The sequence below is a fragment of the Salvia splendens genome, chromosome 10 (genome assembly GCF_004379255.2).
Source record: "Salvia splendens isolate huo1 chromosome 10, SspV2, whole genome shotgun sequence".
NCBI classification, from domain to species: domain Eukaryota; kingdom Viridiplantae; phylum Streptophyta; class Magnoliopsida; order Lamiales; family Lamiaceae; genus Salvia; species Salvia splendens.
Window position 1 is genome coordinate 9,388,857 of NC_056041.1, and position 16,784 is coordinate 9,405,640.

Consider the following 16,784-nt stretch of genomic DNA (forward strand, 5'->3'; position numbering starts at 1 on the left):
GGTGTATTTTAATTATTCTGAAATGTCCTTGCAATAAGGGAAAGAATCTTTAATATTTCGTATCAACTTTAATGTAAACATGGTGTGTTTTAATTATTCTGAGACGTCGCATTCAACCCCACATAACTTTCAAAGTTGTGATATCAGGACCGGAAATCTAGCAATCTCAAAATCAAAAGAAATGAGCTGGCACAGCGGCAAGTCGACAGTGAATGAAGTATTGGAAAGGTGCGTTGTTCAATTTCAATTGTAGCAATCATAATGAAGAAATGATACCACTAGAGTATCCAATTTGTTACCCTCAACATAATCAAAGCTTTGCATGAATCAAATATTGATTAAACACAACATATGTAACAAAAATAACGGAAAAAAATACGAAATTTAAGAAGCAAGTCTCCAAGCAGAGGTAGCAAAGAGTGGCCTTGTATGCCAACCAAGCATCAAACAGCCATGCTTCTCATCAATCCTATATCCATCGCCGCCGGCAAACAAGGCCAGCAACATACTAGCCTGCTTGTGCGCGTTCGAGCCCAGGTGCACCGCCTCGAACCCGCCCTCTCCCAACCGCCTTTGCCAATGAGACAGCGTCTCGTGGCGCTCCAGCCGCTCCGCACCCTCGCACGCCACCACATTGCATATCTGCCTCCCTAAGTACATCTCGCTCATCACTTTGTCTTCATCGCTCGTGCAGCTCTCCAACGAATCGAAGAGCGTTGAGTAGTAATGCAGCGCCTCCGTGAACCGATCCGAGAACACGCTCCCGTTGTGATTCGCCTCCTGCTCCACCACTGTTAAGATTGCCGGTTTCAATTCTCTGATTACTCGTAGAACCTTCTCGATTGCCCCCTCCCGCGCAAGCAATGGATGCAGCTCCAATATTGAATTCACCGCCACTGTTTCCCCTTCTCTTCTGTCTAGCATCGCTGCGTTCAGATCTGATAACGAATTCGCAGCCACTCCTTTGTATTCGAACTCCACATTGATCGTTTCGGCCAAATGAGTCAATTTCCGTCCTACTTCCTGTAATTGATCCGTGTTATCGGCCGTCACCGCCGTCAACCGGAATCTAGGAGGTCCACCGGGCCTCAATGCCAACGCTTGGAGAAGAGGCGGCCATTGCATCCCCAGTTTCATGCTGAAATCTATCACGTGGACTCGATCTCTACCGGCGAAGGATTCCAAAATTGCTTGATTTGCAGTGAAATGTGCGAATTTGAGGTAAGGGCAAGTTTCATAAAAGTGCATTTCCAGGAAATCTGTCAAGGCAGAGTCGTGGTGATTTGTTGGATACAATCTGTAAATTCTCCTAGCTAGGGCTTCGGCGAAATAGGTAGCGACTTTCCGCATTGCCCCTGCCTGCGACACAGCTAAAAATCCGATGTTCTTCACCAGAGCTTCAGCCAATTTGAAATTCTCGCGCTGCACGGCCTCTGCGCAGGCCATCAAGGAGTGAACGAGTCTGATGCCGTTCTCCTGCGAGTCAATCATGACAATCGACTCGGTCACTGGTGTGGAAAGTTTCAATTTCTTCAGCAGCGGCGATTGGGGGCTAGGGCAGACGGCTTTACCCGGGATGGCGGTGAGATCCGAGTCGAAATCAGGGGTGGGATTGAGGGCGGAAATCATGGATTGGAGCCAGGAGGAGAGATCGGAAGGGTTGTAGTGAGTGGTGTGGGAGGCGAGCGGCGAGAGGTCGTCTTGTTCCATGAGTTGCTCCAAGTGTTGGATCTTTTGCGCGAGTTCGGCCATGTCGGAGGATTTGACGTTGTAGCCGAGAACGGCGAAGAGTTCGTCATCGGCGTCGCAGGGCCACATCTGAGGTGTGGTGGAGGAGCTGCAGCTGCCGCTGCTCGAGAAATTCTCAAACTCCCGCTTCATCCTAAGCTCAGCTCTATTTATTCCGGCAGCCGAGAAGAAGAAGGATCGAGGATTAGAAGAAGTGCTTGCTTTTCATATATTATGGGGAGAGAGAGATGTGTAAGTGGAATTGTAGGTTGTGGAAAATTGATGCTAAATGGGGACTACAATAAAAGAGAGAGGCAGAGGAAAGGCCGAAAGGGAGAGAGGCTCGTGAAGGTGGGGGGCTATTGCCGACTGTACATAAACAGATCAACCAGATAAGATTAATTTTGCCTTTTTAGGTTTTACTGCTGTTAAATTACAGATCAACAGATAAGGTCAATTTTGCCTTTTCTGCTTTTATGGAGTAATAATTACTACAGTAACCAGATTTGATGTATTTGCCCTTTCCATCTTTTCGTGCTTTTATTTATTGTCATATAATAGAGTAGCCGTATAAGAGACAAACAGAAACTAGAGATACGAAGTTACGTGGTTCACCAAATTGGCTATCTCTACGGATAGGAAACGGAGAATATAGTGTTTTCCTATTATGGCTATAGATTTTAGATTGGATCTCAGATCACATAATTATGTACCCTACTCCTATATAAATAGGCACACATGAGATTCTATCGTAATTAGTAAACATAATCATATCCCAATTATGAAATATAATCTATACAGATTCAAGGCATACTAACATTATTAACTAGGAAACACATTTGCCAATTGAATGTAAAACTGATAAACAGTACCGTAAAAATTAAAAATAATTATAAAACTTAAATAGAAAATAGTAAGATTCATTACATTAGATATAAAAATTTACTTAAAAAATACTTACTACTACTAAATTTTACAATCTAGCAGGGCTATTGATGATTAGCGGGTTAGTATTAGTTCTATGTAGTATCTCATTAAAGTTATGAAACATTTCAGATGGGTTAAAAATATGTTTTTCCAAATATATTACTCCATTATTTATGGGTTCAAAATTGGGCAGTAAACGCTGATTATGGGTACATTATTAAGTCAACTATGTCTACTTAAATAGCAAATCCTATAAAACTGAAAATGACTAGTTTTTATTGTGGTAGGCTTTAGATTAGCCAGTTTTTTTTCTAGTACATCAAGAGCTTCCATTGATGAATCCAGTAACTATTCGTCTATTTCTAGTGTAGATCAATCCCTTAACTATATGGTTAAGAATGAATAAATCTGACACTTTTTTACTACGCCCTTTGAATTAGTTAGCAAGTTTTTTAATAAGCTAGGTTTGACAATCTAATGGGCTCAGAGTTATGGTGCATTTTTGCCCCGTTTAATTATTAATACTAATTAAATGAGAATCAATGCGTTTTGAAAATTATCGGATTTAGTTTATAAAACTATCAGGTTGTAGTTTTTTTCTTGATTACATTAAGTAGCGACTCCTATTGAAAATTTAAACTTTGTAAATGAAACAGTTGACCGTACAATTTTTCGCAGTCAAATTTTATAATTGCTCAACATAGGCAATTTATAAAAACTAGGCAAATGCACTGAGGCTGATGTTGTACGCCAAATTGAAAAATGTGCAAGAATTATTCCAATGCATTTGTAGGTTCAATTTCCCTGTACATACTCCGTAAATGAGAATTTTTTATTTAATTCAAGTTGTCATTTACTCGTGCTTAGTTTACTAGTTAGTAGTACTCTCTCGGCCACCCACTTAAATTCTTCATATTTTTTAATGTGTAGAATTTTAGGAAGAGCTATTTGATAAAGTAGAGGGAAAAGTACTGATTGAATATTTTAATAAAACGAGACTAAGAGTGGAATTTTTTTTATAAATATAGAAATTGAATATCTTGAGTGAGACAAATTAATAAAAAAACATGGAAATCCTGAATGGGACGGAGAGAGTATTATATTGGGATATTGATGTCTAATATAATGAAATCTTTTAAAAAATTTGTTTTTTTTCACAAACTTTAAACTTGATATATAATATCACGAATTTGAGGATTAGTTGTTTACTTTTTACACCAATGACAAAATCCGGTTATATTTCATTTGTTATTAAATCATAAAAGATATGGTTACTACTGAAAAATGTTAATGTTGTGATTACAAAGTCCTTAGACTAGATATGTTTATCCATCCCATTTCAATATAGTTACATTTTTGTCACTAATGAAAAAATTAAACAACTAATTAACCTCGTGATATTATATACAAGGTTCAAAGTTTATGTTTAAAATAAATTTTTTGAATAGTTTCCTAATATTAAATGTCAACATCCCTATTATATTTTAGATCATATTTTATACTATAACAATCTTAACATATTTGAAAATAATACTCATTGTTTCGAGCTACACTCTCAAGCTGGTTCGGGTTATTTTAGCTAAATTCATGCTAAGCCGATTCCTCACTTCATAAAATAAAAGTTATGATCAATATTAATCTCACTTACTACAAAGGTGAAAAGCCCAATAAATAAATCCCTAGAATTCGAACTATTTCATCTATTATCTATACACATTGGTAACTTATTTGAAATGGTCGGGGCATCCGCACAAGTTTTTGTACCAACCCCCATGTTGTTTTTTTTTCGAACAATATTCTAATTCATCATTAAAAACTCCAAAAAAAAAAATGAGTCATCAGAACTACAAAACAACACAAAGAAACCCCGTGTACAGGATGGGGGATGTGTTAAAAGATATACTCCCTCCCAAGATATTAGACTCATTTCTTTTGGTACAAGAATTTAGGAGGTGTTGTTTAGTGGTGTAAGTGTGGTTGGTAATAAAATAAATTTTTATCATATATAGAAATGACTTAAGTATGTTGGGACATCCTAAAGTGATATACGAGTATAATATCTTAGGATGGATGGAGTACTTTAATTTTATGAATTAAAAGAGGGGTATTTAGTAAAATATCAAAACAAATTTCGTTATATAGTATAACGAAATTTGAGAAGGGGCATTTGTAATGCTAGATTCGCCTAGAGGCGAGGGATAATTAGTGGAGTACATTATTGTAGTATTTCAGAATTTAGATCATATGTATGTATGTTAATATCATAAACTCAAGTTTGAACCATGATTATAAATATTGAAAAATTAAACATTAAAAAAAGGGGAAAACGTTAATATAGTAACATATTGATTTCTCAATCATTTACATCATTCCAAGAAAAAGTGGAATATAAATTTATTTGAATAAAATGATATACATCAAGCGGAGGGACAAACAGGAAGCGGGGCTCCACAGTTGGCGAGAAGCTGCTTGACATTGTTGGGATCTTGAATATAGGGCTTCAATGATGGATCGTTCTGGAATTCACATAAGCATGATCCTTGCTCATTTAGCTTTTACTACAACATTCTGTTATCGGTTTTACTTCTCCTCCACTACTAAACGACAAATAACATGATTGCAGCTCTTTGACGTCACAAGCCGTCGTTTCATGAACCTGCGTCGCCACCATAATCACACCATAATCACCAAACACAATGCGGCTAAAAATCCCTTCATCATTAAAACAAATATATTTTTAATGTTGTTGTAGTATTAACTTTGTGTTTATTAGTTGAGAACAAAATACTGCCTTATTGATAATATTATTTTTTTAAAGTTCATTTTATAAGTTAGATTCTCTATAAGGACTGATAATCAATTTTTGATACTATTAATTATATGTATCATATAATTGATTTGATTTCGTGTGAGTAGATCTCAATAAAATCTTGATAAGATAATATTATACCAAAAAAAACTAGGCAAGGTAACACCACTTTTAATATTTATAATAATATTCTATATACGTGTTTATTAGAATTATAATCAATAATTACATACCTGATTTATCTTTGTATAACTGATATTTAAGGGCAGTGATTTTAAGACATAATATCTAATACTACATTTTTATTTATTTTTTTATAATTATATTTTACTTTTAAAGCGGACATCACATTGCATATTAAAATTTGTTGACATCCTTTCTATATATAGAGAGATGAGAGGATAAAGGAGAGTTGGTTGTTTAAAGACATCATTATGCCTCTTCATGTGGTGAGGGGTCCATAATCTCATAATCGATCAACTCTGCTTGCATTCTTGAATCACAAGGCCCATGAGTATAATGGGCTATGTATAGGCCCAAAACTTATTGGGCCGCCAGATGAGGAAGAATATCTTTTCTTCACAGTCAAAATTGTTGATGTGAATTGGTGTGGATTTTTAATTTTTTATTTTACTTGCCGGCCGCAGACTTGTGTCTAAAATGAATGCCCTTGTGTAAACAAAGAGTGGAACTAATTATGCTGTTTGATTTACATGAAATAAATAGGATGAGCTATTCATACTTGTATCCAAGGATACTTCAACAATCCAGCTTTGATCTCTGAAGGATTTGTTGGTACAGACCAAGGATACTTCATTAAGGAATGGTGCACAAAGCAGCACTCTGCCCGCAATCCGAAGCAACAGAGATAAATTTATAACCAAAGAGAATGTACCATTAGGCCCTTCTTGGTATGATCGAATGAAATAAGGGTTTAATGGAATGGCAATTTTTTTGTATTTTCATTTCATTCTCTCATTCATTCATTCCATCGTACCAAACAAATTAGTAGAATGAAAGAAGGAATTGTATTTCATTCCATCATACCAAGAAGGGCTTTAGTGTAAGGAACAATACTTACCCCGGAAAAGAAGAGGAAAACGAACATGAAGTGTACATACATCTCAAGTAGGTTTCTCTTGTACCATCTTTTTCTCAGCCAGTTCATGACGATGGCTGCAAACTGGAGTATCATTCAACCAGTGGCGGATCCAGGGGGGCAGGTGGGGGCGGTCGCCCCTACCCGACCGTTCGGAGAGCCTAAATTTTTCATTGAATCAAACCGAAAATAGCATATCCGCCCCCTCCGTAGAGTGTAGAAATATTTTTATTTTCAATAAATGTCATATAAAATGTAGTAGTTCAATGGTTTGTTTGTTGGATTTTTAACTAAGATGTCTAGGGTTCAATCCTCAACAAAAACATATTTTTTTTCATTTTTCATTTTTTATTTTATCCATTCATATTTCTTCTTATTATCAAAATAATACCTTTAAATACTTTATGAATCTAAACTTTTACTAAGTTGCATATATTATGTTGTTATATTTATTCTTTAGTTAAAATCATTTTTAATCTTGTGTTAAAGTCTTTTTTATCATATAGTACTTATAATTTGATCCATGCATCTTAATTATTCTCTATGTAACAAAATAAACATTTTAAATATTTTTGAAATATAAATATTTAGTGCTCTACTTATATCACTTTTGTATATAATATTTACAGTGATTTAAAATGTACATATATTTACAATAATTTTATATTTTAAAATGAATAATACATATTTGCAAGCTAAAGCATGTTTATATTTATATATTTTTTTTATTTTAAATTGAATAATACATATTTGCAAGCTGAAGCATGTTTATATTTTATTAATGAAGCTAGTGCTACTTAAATATTAATATAATATTTATTTATTTTATTATTAAAAATAATATTAAATTAAATATTTAATATTTAAATATAAGTTCCGCCCCCGCCATTTTCGGGTCCTGGATCCGCCACTGCATTCAACAATTCATATATAACTAGAAATTAATTTTAGCCTTAGGACATATAACTAGAATAAGTTAATTATAGTATATGTGTACACATTTCAATAATTTCTGTATCAATGACCATTTCCAGACGTTTCTCTAAGCTAATTAGTGCCACATAATTTAATTACTAAATTTTTTCTATATAATTAAATGCAGCAACATAGACCCATATAATTTGTTTATTTTGAGAGGTAAGCCATCCAAAATAGACCATGCTGTATCGACTCTTATTTATTTAAACAACCACAATTTTATATTCAAGTGGAGTATAATTAATTCGTTCCTCTATCTAAGATATTTTAATTTTTTTCAGCCACAACGCCCACGCCCAATTTAATTCCCACAAATTAATCCAAAAAAAAACTCTCTATTCTCACTCAAACACTTTACATTCATCATCTCAAAATATTATTATTCTCCCAAATTTAATCCATTCATGGATTCACTTGAACAAATGCGTCGAATAATGGAAGAATCGCTAGAAGAAGATCGACTAGGAAGGAGGAGGAAGCCGCGGCGCTTCAAAGGCAATCCCGGATTTACATCCATCGTAATCGGGAGGAAGCCACCGCAAGGTTGGTACGCGATTACTTCTGTGAGAACCCGGTATGGGGAGGAAGCCGCCGCAAAGTTAGTACGCGATTACTTCTGTGACCAACCTTCGGGAAGACGTTCAACAAGCCGATGAACGAAAAACAGATTTTTTTGCGCAGAAGCAAGAGGCTCCTCGCAAGTTGGTGATTTAGGAAAAGAAATGTCAAAGAATAATGAGATTGAGATTTGAGAGTGTCCACAATGGGGGAGCCGCGGCCCGCGGCTCGGTGCGCGGCCCCCCATTGCAGAGAGCCGAGAGCCAGGGCGCAGGGCAGGGAGCCGAGGGTGAGCCGCGGGATTTTTTTTTTTTAAGTTTCGAAAATTACTTTATAAATATACACTCTCATTTCCATTTTTCCAACTCCATTTTACTTCCATTTTGCTCCAATCTTTCCTTCCAATTTCTACAACCTTGGAACTATGGATTCCGACGATGAACAATTCCAACAAGCGGTAGATCTGGAGTTCCAAAACCTTGTAGCAGCGGTGCAACGTGAAGCCGACGAGGCGGAAGATGCGGCGGAGGCCGCGGTCCATCGGCGATTCTATCATCGGCGATTTTTCGACCGTGATCATACCGGGGCTGACCGTCGGTTGATGGAGGACTACTTCAACGAGAACGCCCGTTAACCGTAGAAGTAGCACCGTAGAGTGATTTGGGTTTCCCCCAGTGTTTTCAAACTAGATCACTTTCGTTGTATAATTTTCCTATTTTAATACTCCATCCGTCCCGCACTACTTGCACTTATTTCCTTTCTGGGCGTCCCAAGTTATTTGCACTCTTTCCATTTTTAGTAACAATTTATACCTACAGCCGTAATTGTTGACTTTGTCTATCACTCATTCCTTAATCTCCGTGCCCAAAAGGAAATGTGCGAGTAGTGCGGGACGGAGGGAGTATAATACAACGAAATTATTGTTACATTTTTTTTAGGTTAATTTTTTTTGTTTACAATCCAAATTATTTTATTTTAATTAAATTTATACTCCCTCATTCCTTAATCTTCGTGCCCAAAAGACTAATAAAATTTATTAGACATAAATTAAAAAATATTATTACAAAAGCAAACAAATTAATTTTATTTTTTTGAGAGAGCCACATTTCGTGGTCCTATTATTTTTATACATTTCGTGGCCTTTACCATTGTGAAGGCCACAAGAGAGCCACGAATAGTGGCCGGGCCACATTTGGTGGCCTTCAAGGGCTACCATTGTGGACACTCTGATGGTCTAGAACTTCCGCGTAATAATGAGATAGTATTATTTAGGAAAAGAAATGTCAAAGAATATTACACGTAAGCATGTACATATGTAATGGATGTGCCGCCAAAACCCACCAGTCTGTCTGTTCAACCAATCAAAGCGTCAAAATTTCCTGTTTCTGAGACGCTGTACATTTTCCAGTTCTCACATTCACAATCGACTTATTGCCGATTCGTACTTAGCAGGTTGAAGAAAGCAACGAATCGAAGAGAAGGTGAACAGGAAAAGCTAGATGGGGACATTACAAACATGGAGGAAAGCATACGGTGCTCTTAAAGATCACACCAAAGTCGGATTAGCCCGTGTCAATTCTGATTTCAAGGTCCCAATTCACCCTTTTTCTTTCCCATTAACAATCTTCGGAAAAACTACATTGTTTCGATCATTATTCCCATCAACTGTTGGTACTTTCCATTACAGAATCTTGCTTCTTTCCAATAAAGATTTGTTTTTTGGTTTTCTGGAAACAGGATGTGGATGTGGCGATCGTCAAGGCTACCAATCATGTGGAGCAACCGCCAAAAGAGAGACACCTCAGAAGTCATTTTCTCTCTTTTATTCTTTCTTTTTCTTTTTCCATTCAGTTATTTATGTGGTCAGATTTATTCACCTTTTCCCCTTGAGTTTTCTGATTTTTCAAGGATAATTGGTTCATTGGTTATATGGTGTGGGGTGTGAACATTAGGATATGTTGAGACTTCAGTTTATTGATTGCCAAGAAAAGTTTCTTAGATTATGTTTTATCAAAAACTGCACAGCGTCTCCACTTTTAATGTTCCTAATGGGAGACTTTGGTCTTGGGAATTCAGATACAGAAATTGATGAGGCTTTGTATATTTTGTCATTGAGGGGAAGTAAAAATTGTTTTAGTTTAAGCTTTAATGCCTTGTTGAAAATGGGAACACTGGCAGTTATATTATTAGTATTCGTATGCTTCTTGCAGATATTATGGCGGTCACATCGGCAATGCGGCCTCGTGTTGATGTTGCCTACTGTGTACATGCACTTTCGAGACGACTGGCAAAAACACACAACTGGACGGTATGAATTGCTAAATTCTGTTTTCTGTTGACTCTTATGTATGTTTTTTCCTTCTTCAATCAATCAAGTGTTGGTTGGATCTTCAAAAAGCTATGCTTTTTTTATCTCATGCTACTTTGGTTAATCTGTTTAATAAGGTTGCCTTTTGATTTTGTTATGCAGCTTTTGTTTTTCTTCTGTTTTAGAAACCCGTTGATGATACAGTTTCTTTGATTTGGATTATATGGTTCTGATTCGCTATCTATTGGTGTACTACAAAATAGTGCTGAGAGGCATGATATAAGCAACACTTTGACAGTTTTATCTTTTACTGCAACAGGTTGCATTGAAGACTTTAATAGTTATTCATAGAACACTGAGAGAAGGTGATCCTATATTTAAAGTGGAAGTCCTGAATTTCCAAAAGAGGGGCCGAGTCCTCCAAATGTCCAATTTCAAAGATGATTCAAGCCCCATTGGTATGTAGCTCTGTTCTTGGGGGTGATTTTGTATACTTTCACCTTAAGAAGGCTTACCTAAGACACTAAACATACATAAAGCATAAAGCAAATGCCAAGGGGGCCTGCTAGACTATGATAATCATAATGTGTACTTCTCTACTGCAGCTTGGGATTACTCTGCCTGGGTAAGGACATATGCACAGTTCCTAGAAGAACGTCTTGAATGTTTTAGGATTCTTGGGTATGACATTGAAGCCGAACGGCTTCCTGGACCTGCACAAGGGCAGGATAAGGTACTTTTTTTGTCATCGATGCTTGATTGCTTTGTGTATATATGGATATGCTCATGTTAACCTATAAGATTTGATCTTGGTACTTGTTAAACATATTCCTCCGGGAATTTCTTAACATAAAGTTTTATTCCTGTTATATTCTTGTAGTTTGAAGCTGATAAGTGACAATTAGTTGAATCATTTTGTATACATCTTTTTTACTTTTGTCTTCTCTTTCACATGGATGACATTGTTTTAGGCCATATCAAATGGGTGATGGCTGTTGTTCATTAATTTGTTTACAGGGTTACAGTAGAACTAGAGACTTGAGTAGTGAAGAACTTCTAGAGCAGTTGCCTGCTTTACAACAACTACTCTATCGTCTTATTGGATGTCAGGTGGTCCCAGACTTGATGACTAATTGTTTATTTTGGCATAACCAGCCTTGGTTTATGGCCTTGTTATCATGTCGCAAATTTCCAGTTTTGCATTTTGACAGTAGCAACTCAAAACTGAATTTGCCATTCATGATTTACAGCCTGAGGGAGTAGCAGTAGGGAACTACCTGGTTCAGTACTCTCTTGCTTTGGTATGTGGTTTCCATCACCAACTGTGTATATATGTGAAATCCTTTAATCGTGCTTCTATAATCTATACTCTCTGTATGAATAAGAGAACCGACAGTGTTGATTGATAACTTTCTTTCTGTTTCAAAACTCTTACTGTAATAGCTATGTTGTGATATCATTATTTGAGGCAACTCACTCTTTTGATGACTTCTTTATTAATTCTTTTAGGTACTCAAAGAGAGTTTCAAAATATATTGTTCCATAAATGATGGGATAATCAATCTTGTTGACAAGGTGATGTGAAAACTGTTCTACTGTTTATTTTTTTAGGGCTTCATATTTGTTGCTCTCATTGAAAAGTGTGTCCTTACCTGTTTTGCTTTCAGTTTTTTGAGATGCCAAGGCATGAAGCCGTCAAAGCACTGGATGTGTATAAAAGAGCAGGGCAGCAGGTAGGTTACTGATCCAGCATTATTCCTTTTCAATTCTGGCTCTTTTGCTATCGTAAATATATAAACTATGACACTGTTCGACTTACTTTCTGGCATGACAATATATTGTTTATGATGTTGCCACAGGCTGCTGGTCTTTCTAATTTTTATGATATATGTAAAGGACTTGAGCTTGCTAGAAACTTCCAGTTCCCTGTGTTGAGAGAGGTAAGTAAGCACTGTCTATTACTCCATGTTTAATGCATCAAAATTTAAGAGTCACAGTTGACTGAAATATATTGCTCCGCAGCCTCCACAGTCCTTTCTGGTAACGATGGAAGAATATATAAGAGAAGCTCCTAGAATGGTTTCGGTTGCCAGTGTGGCCTTGGTCAGAATTCTTCTCCTCTTTTCTTATACATTGCTTGGTTGCACGTTTCTTTTTATTGCACGTACCCTTCATAAATCAATCCCGTTGAGGTGTGAGGCTTTTTTGTACGTAAATAGGAATATCCCGAAAGGCTATTGCTGACATACAAGCAAGAGGATGCTCCTCTATCTCCCAAAGATACAAAAGAGCTGGAGGAGGAAGCCTTGCCACCACCATCTGCTGAAGTTCCCATCTCATCTGATGAGGCAGCAGTTTCTCCGCACCCACCTGCCAACTTGGAATTTGATGATCTATTGGTGAGTTCCACTTCTCATGTAAATATTATTTGGGATATATATGAACATTTTCTTATCCAATCATTCTATGCTTTTATTTGCATGAATTACAAAATTTCAGGGGTTGAACGTGACCATGCAAGATGCATCTGCAATCGAGGAAACCAATGCGTTGGCTCTAGCTATTGTTCCATCTGGTTAGAGTTCCTGCATACCGATCTTTGAAATTCTTCTGCCTGCTTAGAAATACTCGTTAAAGTTCTTCCGCTTCACAACTATTTTCTGCAGTCACTTTTTTACCTTGGTTGTTATCTTATTATGCTGCAGGCACTGTAACAGTTGACACCGATGCCTCCCAAGCGAAAGGGTTTGATCCTACTGGGTGGGAACTTGCGCTAGTAACGACTCCCAGCACGAACTTATCATCAGTACAGGAGCGGCAATTGGTATCTTCTTGTGCTATTGATAGTTTAAAGAATGCATCACAAATTTGGGCTTGTAGTGTTTTCGTTACACGAATGCATAACAAATTTTGGCCTGTGGATGTTACAATGGCAGGCAGGAGGACTGGATTTACTCACACTCGACAGCTTATACAACGAAGGCATGTATAGAGCGTCCCAACAACCGGTTTATGGAGCAGCTGCTCCTAATCCATTTGAAGCTAGCGATCCATTTGCAATGTCGAACAGTGCTCCTATGCATCCAGCAGCAGCTCAAATGGCAGCTATACCTCAAAATCATAACAATCCATTTCAATCTGTATACCCGGAAACACAACAGCAACAGCAACAGCATCTCCTGATGGGCCAACAAAATCCTTTTGGTGAGATGGGTTTCGAAGCGTTTCCTGCTGCATATCATCAAACTACTAATCCATTTGGGAGCAGTGGTCTTTTATAAGAGAAGTTATAGTCACATAGAATGCAATTTGTTAGTTTATTCATATTGATAGAGAATTGATGTGTACTATAGTTTGCAAGTTGTGTATACATGTGCTGAGAGAGATGCAGTATTTGTTTGTACTACATAAAAGATGGTGAATTGGGGTGATGATGTCATGTCCCTTTTAGACCCTTGCAATGTTCAACTTTTTTAGAACTGTTTAAGGTGAAGTGAAGTGAAGTTCACCATATATTTGAATGAACAAAAATTAAACTAAAGTCTGCCGTCCCAGTCCTAATCAACAAGTAAGAGTGATTTAAGAAATTGAAGTTGAGACGTTTAGATTTCTTAATTTGTTTACGTGTTCTAATCTTGAAATTGCAATAGACATACTTTCCCATTTTTAAGCAAGTCAACGGAAACAGAATTGAAGAGTCAAACTACCTTTCTGTGTTTCTATATTTGGACTGGTAGGACTAAATCAATATGAAGCGAAGCCGCGTTGTAATCATCATCACCAAACTCCAAATCAATCCAACGGAGACCTGAATTCGTATTCATCACCAAGTGGGAGAATGAGAGATGGCCAAATACAAAAGCTTTCTCAAAGCCATAGCCAAGCCCTTCACTTCTAAATCAACCAAAGGTAAGTGTGATTCATTCAACTCTTGTTTCTACATATGTATCGAATCACCTGAATTCTCTGATGTGATTTGCGTGTGGGCAAAAGATCCGAACGAGGTGGACTTGGAGAAAATTGCTGCTCAAGAACAGAAGCAATTCCCTTTCGAGATCCTGGTTGCAGCCACGAACAACTTCCACCCCACTCTGAAGCTTGGGGAAGGGGGTTTTGGTCCGGTATACAAGGTAACAAAAATGGAGCGCTGGTTGGATTGAATTGAATTGAATTGGATTGGATTTGAATTGGGGGAATTGAATTGGCAGGGAAAACTGGTTGATGGGCGAGAAATAGCTGTGAAGAAACTGTCGCGCAGCTCAGCGCAGGGGAAGAAAGAGTTTTTGAGCGAGTCAAAGCTGCTGGCACGTGTGCAGCATAGGAATGTGGTGAATTTGTTGGGATATTGCATCCACGCTGCAGAAAAGCTGCTTGTTTATCAATATGTCGTCAACGAGAGCCTCGATAAGATTCTATTCAGTAATATCCTGTTTCTTCTTCTTCTTCTTCTTCTTCCGTTTCTCAATTGTATATGTGATCATCAAGTTATAGTTAACGAGTGTTTGGTGGAATTTGGCGTAGAGGGTGATGGCGGAGGAGATGAATTTGATTGGAAGCGGAGGTACGATGTGATAACCGGCATTGCAAAGGGGTTGGTTTATCTTCACGAAGAGGCTCACTGCCGCATCATACACCGTGACATCAAACCTAGCAATATCCTACTTGATCACAAGTGGGTTCCCAAGATTAGTGATTTTGGAATGGCGCGTCTATATCCTGAAGATCAAACACACATCAACACCCGTGTTGCTGGAACCAAGTACACATCAATACCATTTGTTTTATTCACCATTGCATAGTCATACATGTACTCATTCAATTCTGAAATATGTGTGTGTACAGTGGCTACATGGCACCTGAATACCTGGTGCACGGCCATCTTTCGGACAAGGCAGATGTGTTCAGCTTTGGGGTTGTAGTTCTGGAGCTCATAAGCGGACAGAAGAACTCAAGATTCAACCGGGATCCTGAGTGTCGGAGCTTGCTTGAATGGGTAAATACTCCTCAGTTCGTAGTAGAGATAGTAGTAGCAGTGGTTGATTGGATGGTGAATGAAATTGTAGGTATACAAGCTTTACAAGAAGCAGAGGATCATGGAAGTGGTTGATCCTAGAATAGTGTCTTCAGCAGATCCTCATCAGGTGGTAATGTGCATACAGATAGGGTTGCTGTGTGTTCAGTCCGACCCTAAAACAAGGCCTGATATGAGCCGTGTGGTTTTGATACTGTCCAAGAAGCCGGCCATTCTTGAAGAACCGTCAAGGCCTGGACACCCTGGGACCAGGTATACACTTCCTCGCCGGCCAACTGCTCCTGCATCTGCATCCTCTGCTTCCTCCCAATCTCAATCATTTGGCTCCACACTCAACTCAACTGCATCCGCATCTGCATCTGCATCTGCATCTGCATCTGCAACTGCAGCTTCAGCTTCAGACCCCCATGGGAAGAGACCTATGACAGATTAGTGCACCATCACCCATTTTGCAACAATGTTAACTCAACTCATCAACAATTACTAAACATGCAAATACACCTCATTAGTTTTGAGTTTAGACTAAACACCCTCCCCACCCAACTTCTCTTCAGTATTATTGAGTTTTTCCTTGTATAAATTTTTGTTTGATTTTTCCTTACTTTTACTTGTATATCTAGTTAGGATTTATTACCGGCAACTGATTTTTATAGTTGATTAAACTTTGTTAGTATTTAGTTAGAGTTTAAGGAGTACTATTTTATAACTAATTTTTGCTTTTGTAATATGTGATGACTAAAAAGGAATCGCCCGGTCGCATCCATCTCGGCTATGTCAGTAGCAGTGTCAGTGTTTAATCTGTTTATCGTTACTCACTTCGTCGGTTGGTGATACAATTTCACACCCTCATTTTAATCACATCTTATTCATACCAATAACAGTCCATGTCTATATTATTATTATTACTATTACTATTCAAATAAAATAAAACATTCTACGAGGATTCTATGTCTATATTTTTCTATGACATGGTAGGAAGATATGAGTTGTCCTTTTCATTTACATTTCAAGTACTACTGTATAAAGTGAACAAAAAAGTAAACAATCATAATTCAGTTTGAGCAGTCGATTGTACCACCGACCAATAATTTTTTCCTCAAAACTCAAGTTGAATATGCCTGTCATTTTATTAATTAAAAACTATTGTCATCAAACAGCCCAATAGTGGAGCTCCTCTAAAATTATAAACAAATCAAGTATTTCTATCAACATATCAAATAATCAACAACCTAACCAACTCCAAGTCCAATCATCCACGAATAATTAGATAAATACCGTGCTATCCATAATTCTGTCGCTAAACAAGTCAAACCCGTGGTAATGCAAAGTAAAATTTGTTAGAAAA

The 16,784-nt window shown here is 37.4% G+C and overlaps 3 protein-coding genes across 3 annotated transcripts; 2 read left to right on the top strand and 1 right to left on the bottom strand.

Moving 5' to 3' along the window:
* Nucleotides 1–218: 218 nt before the first annotated feature.
* LOC121752397 (DELLA protein GAI1-like) lies at nt 219–2,102 on the bottom strand. Its single transcript, XM_042147444.1, has one exon. It carries the CDS (start codon nt 1,879–1,881, stop codon nt 385–387), a length of 1,497 nt encoding a protein of 498 aa, XP_042003378.1. The 5' UTR covers nt 1,882–2,102; the 3' UTR covers nt 219–384.
* A 7,331-nt stretch (nt 2,103–9,433) lies between these two features.
* LOC121750308 (putative clathrin assembly protein At2g01600) lies at nt 9,434–13,861 on the top strand. Its single transcript, XM_042144823.1, has 15 exons — nt 9,434–9,688; nt 9,837–9,906; nt 10,310–10,407; nt 10,727–10,865; nt 11,013–11,140; nt 11,425–11,517; nt 11,658–11,708; nt 11,917–11,982; nt 12,075–12,140; nt 12,267–12,347; nt 12,430–12,510; nt 12,627–12,806; nt 12,907–12,982; nt 13,113–13,231; nt 13,344–13,861. The coding sequence occupies exons 1-15, from the start codon at nt 9,599–9,601 to the stop codon at nt 13,686–13,688; spliced, it is 1,683 nt and encodes a 560-aa protein (XP_042000757.1). The 5' UTR covers nt 9,434–9,598; the 3' UTR covers nt 13,689–13,861.
* Nucleotides 13,862–14,113: 252 nt separating this feature from the next.
* On the top strand, nt 14,114–16,116 carry LOC121753388 (putative serine/threonine-protein kinase). Its single transcript, XM_042148678.1, has 6 exons — nt 14,114–14,316; nt 14,401–14,537; nt 14,616–14,826; nt 14,929–15,166; nt 15,250–15,400; nt 15,471–16,116. The coding sequence occupies exons 1-6, from the start codon at nt 14,253–14,255 to the stop codon at nt 15,870–15,872; spliced, it is 1,203 nt and encodes a 400-aa protein (XP_042004612.1). The 5' UTR covers nt 14,114–14,252; the 3' UTR covers nt 15,873–16,116.
* The last annotated feature ends 668 nt before the right edge of the window (nt 16,117–16,784 follow it).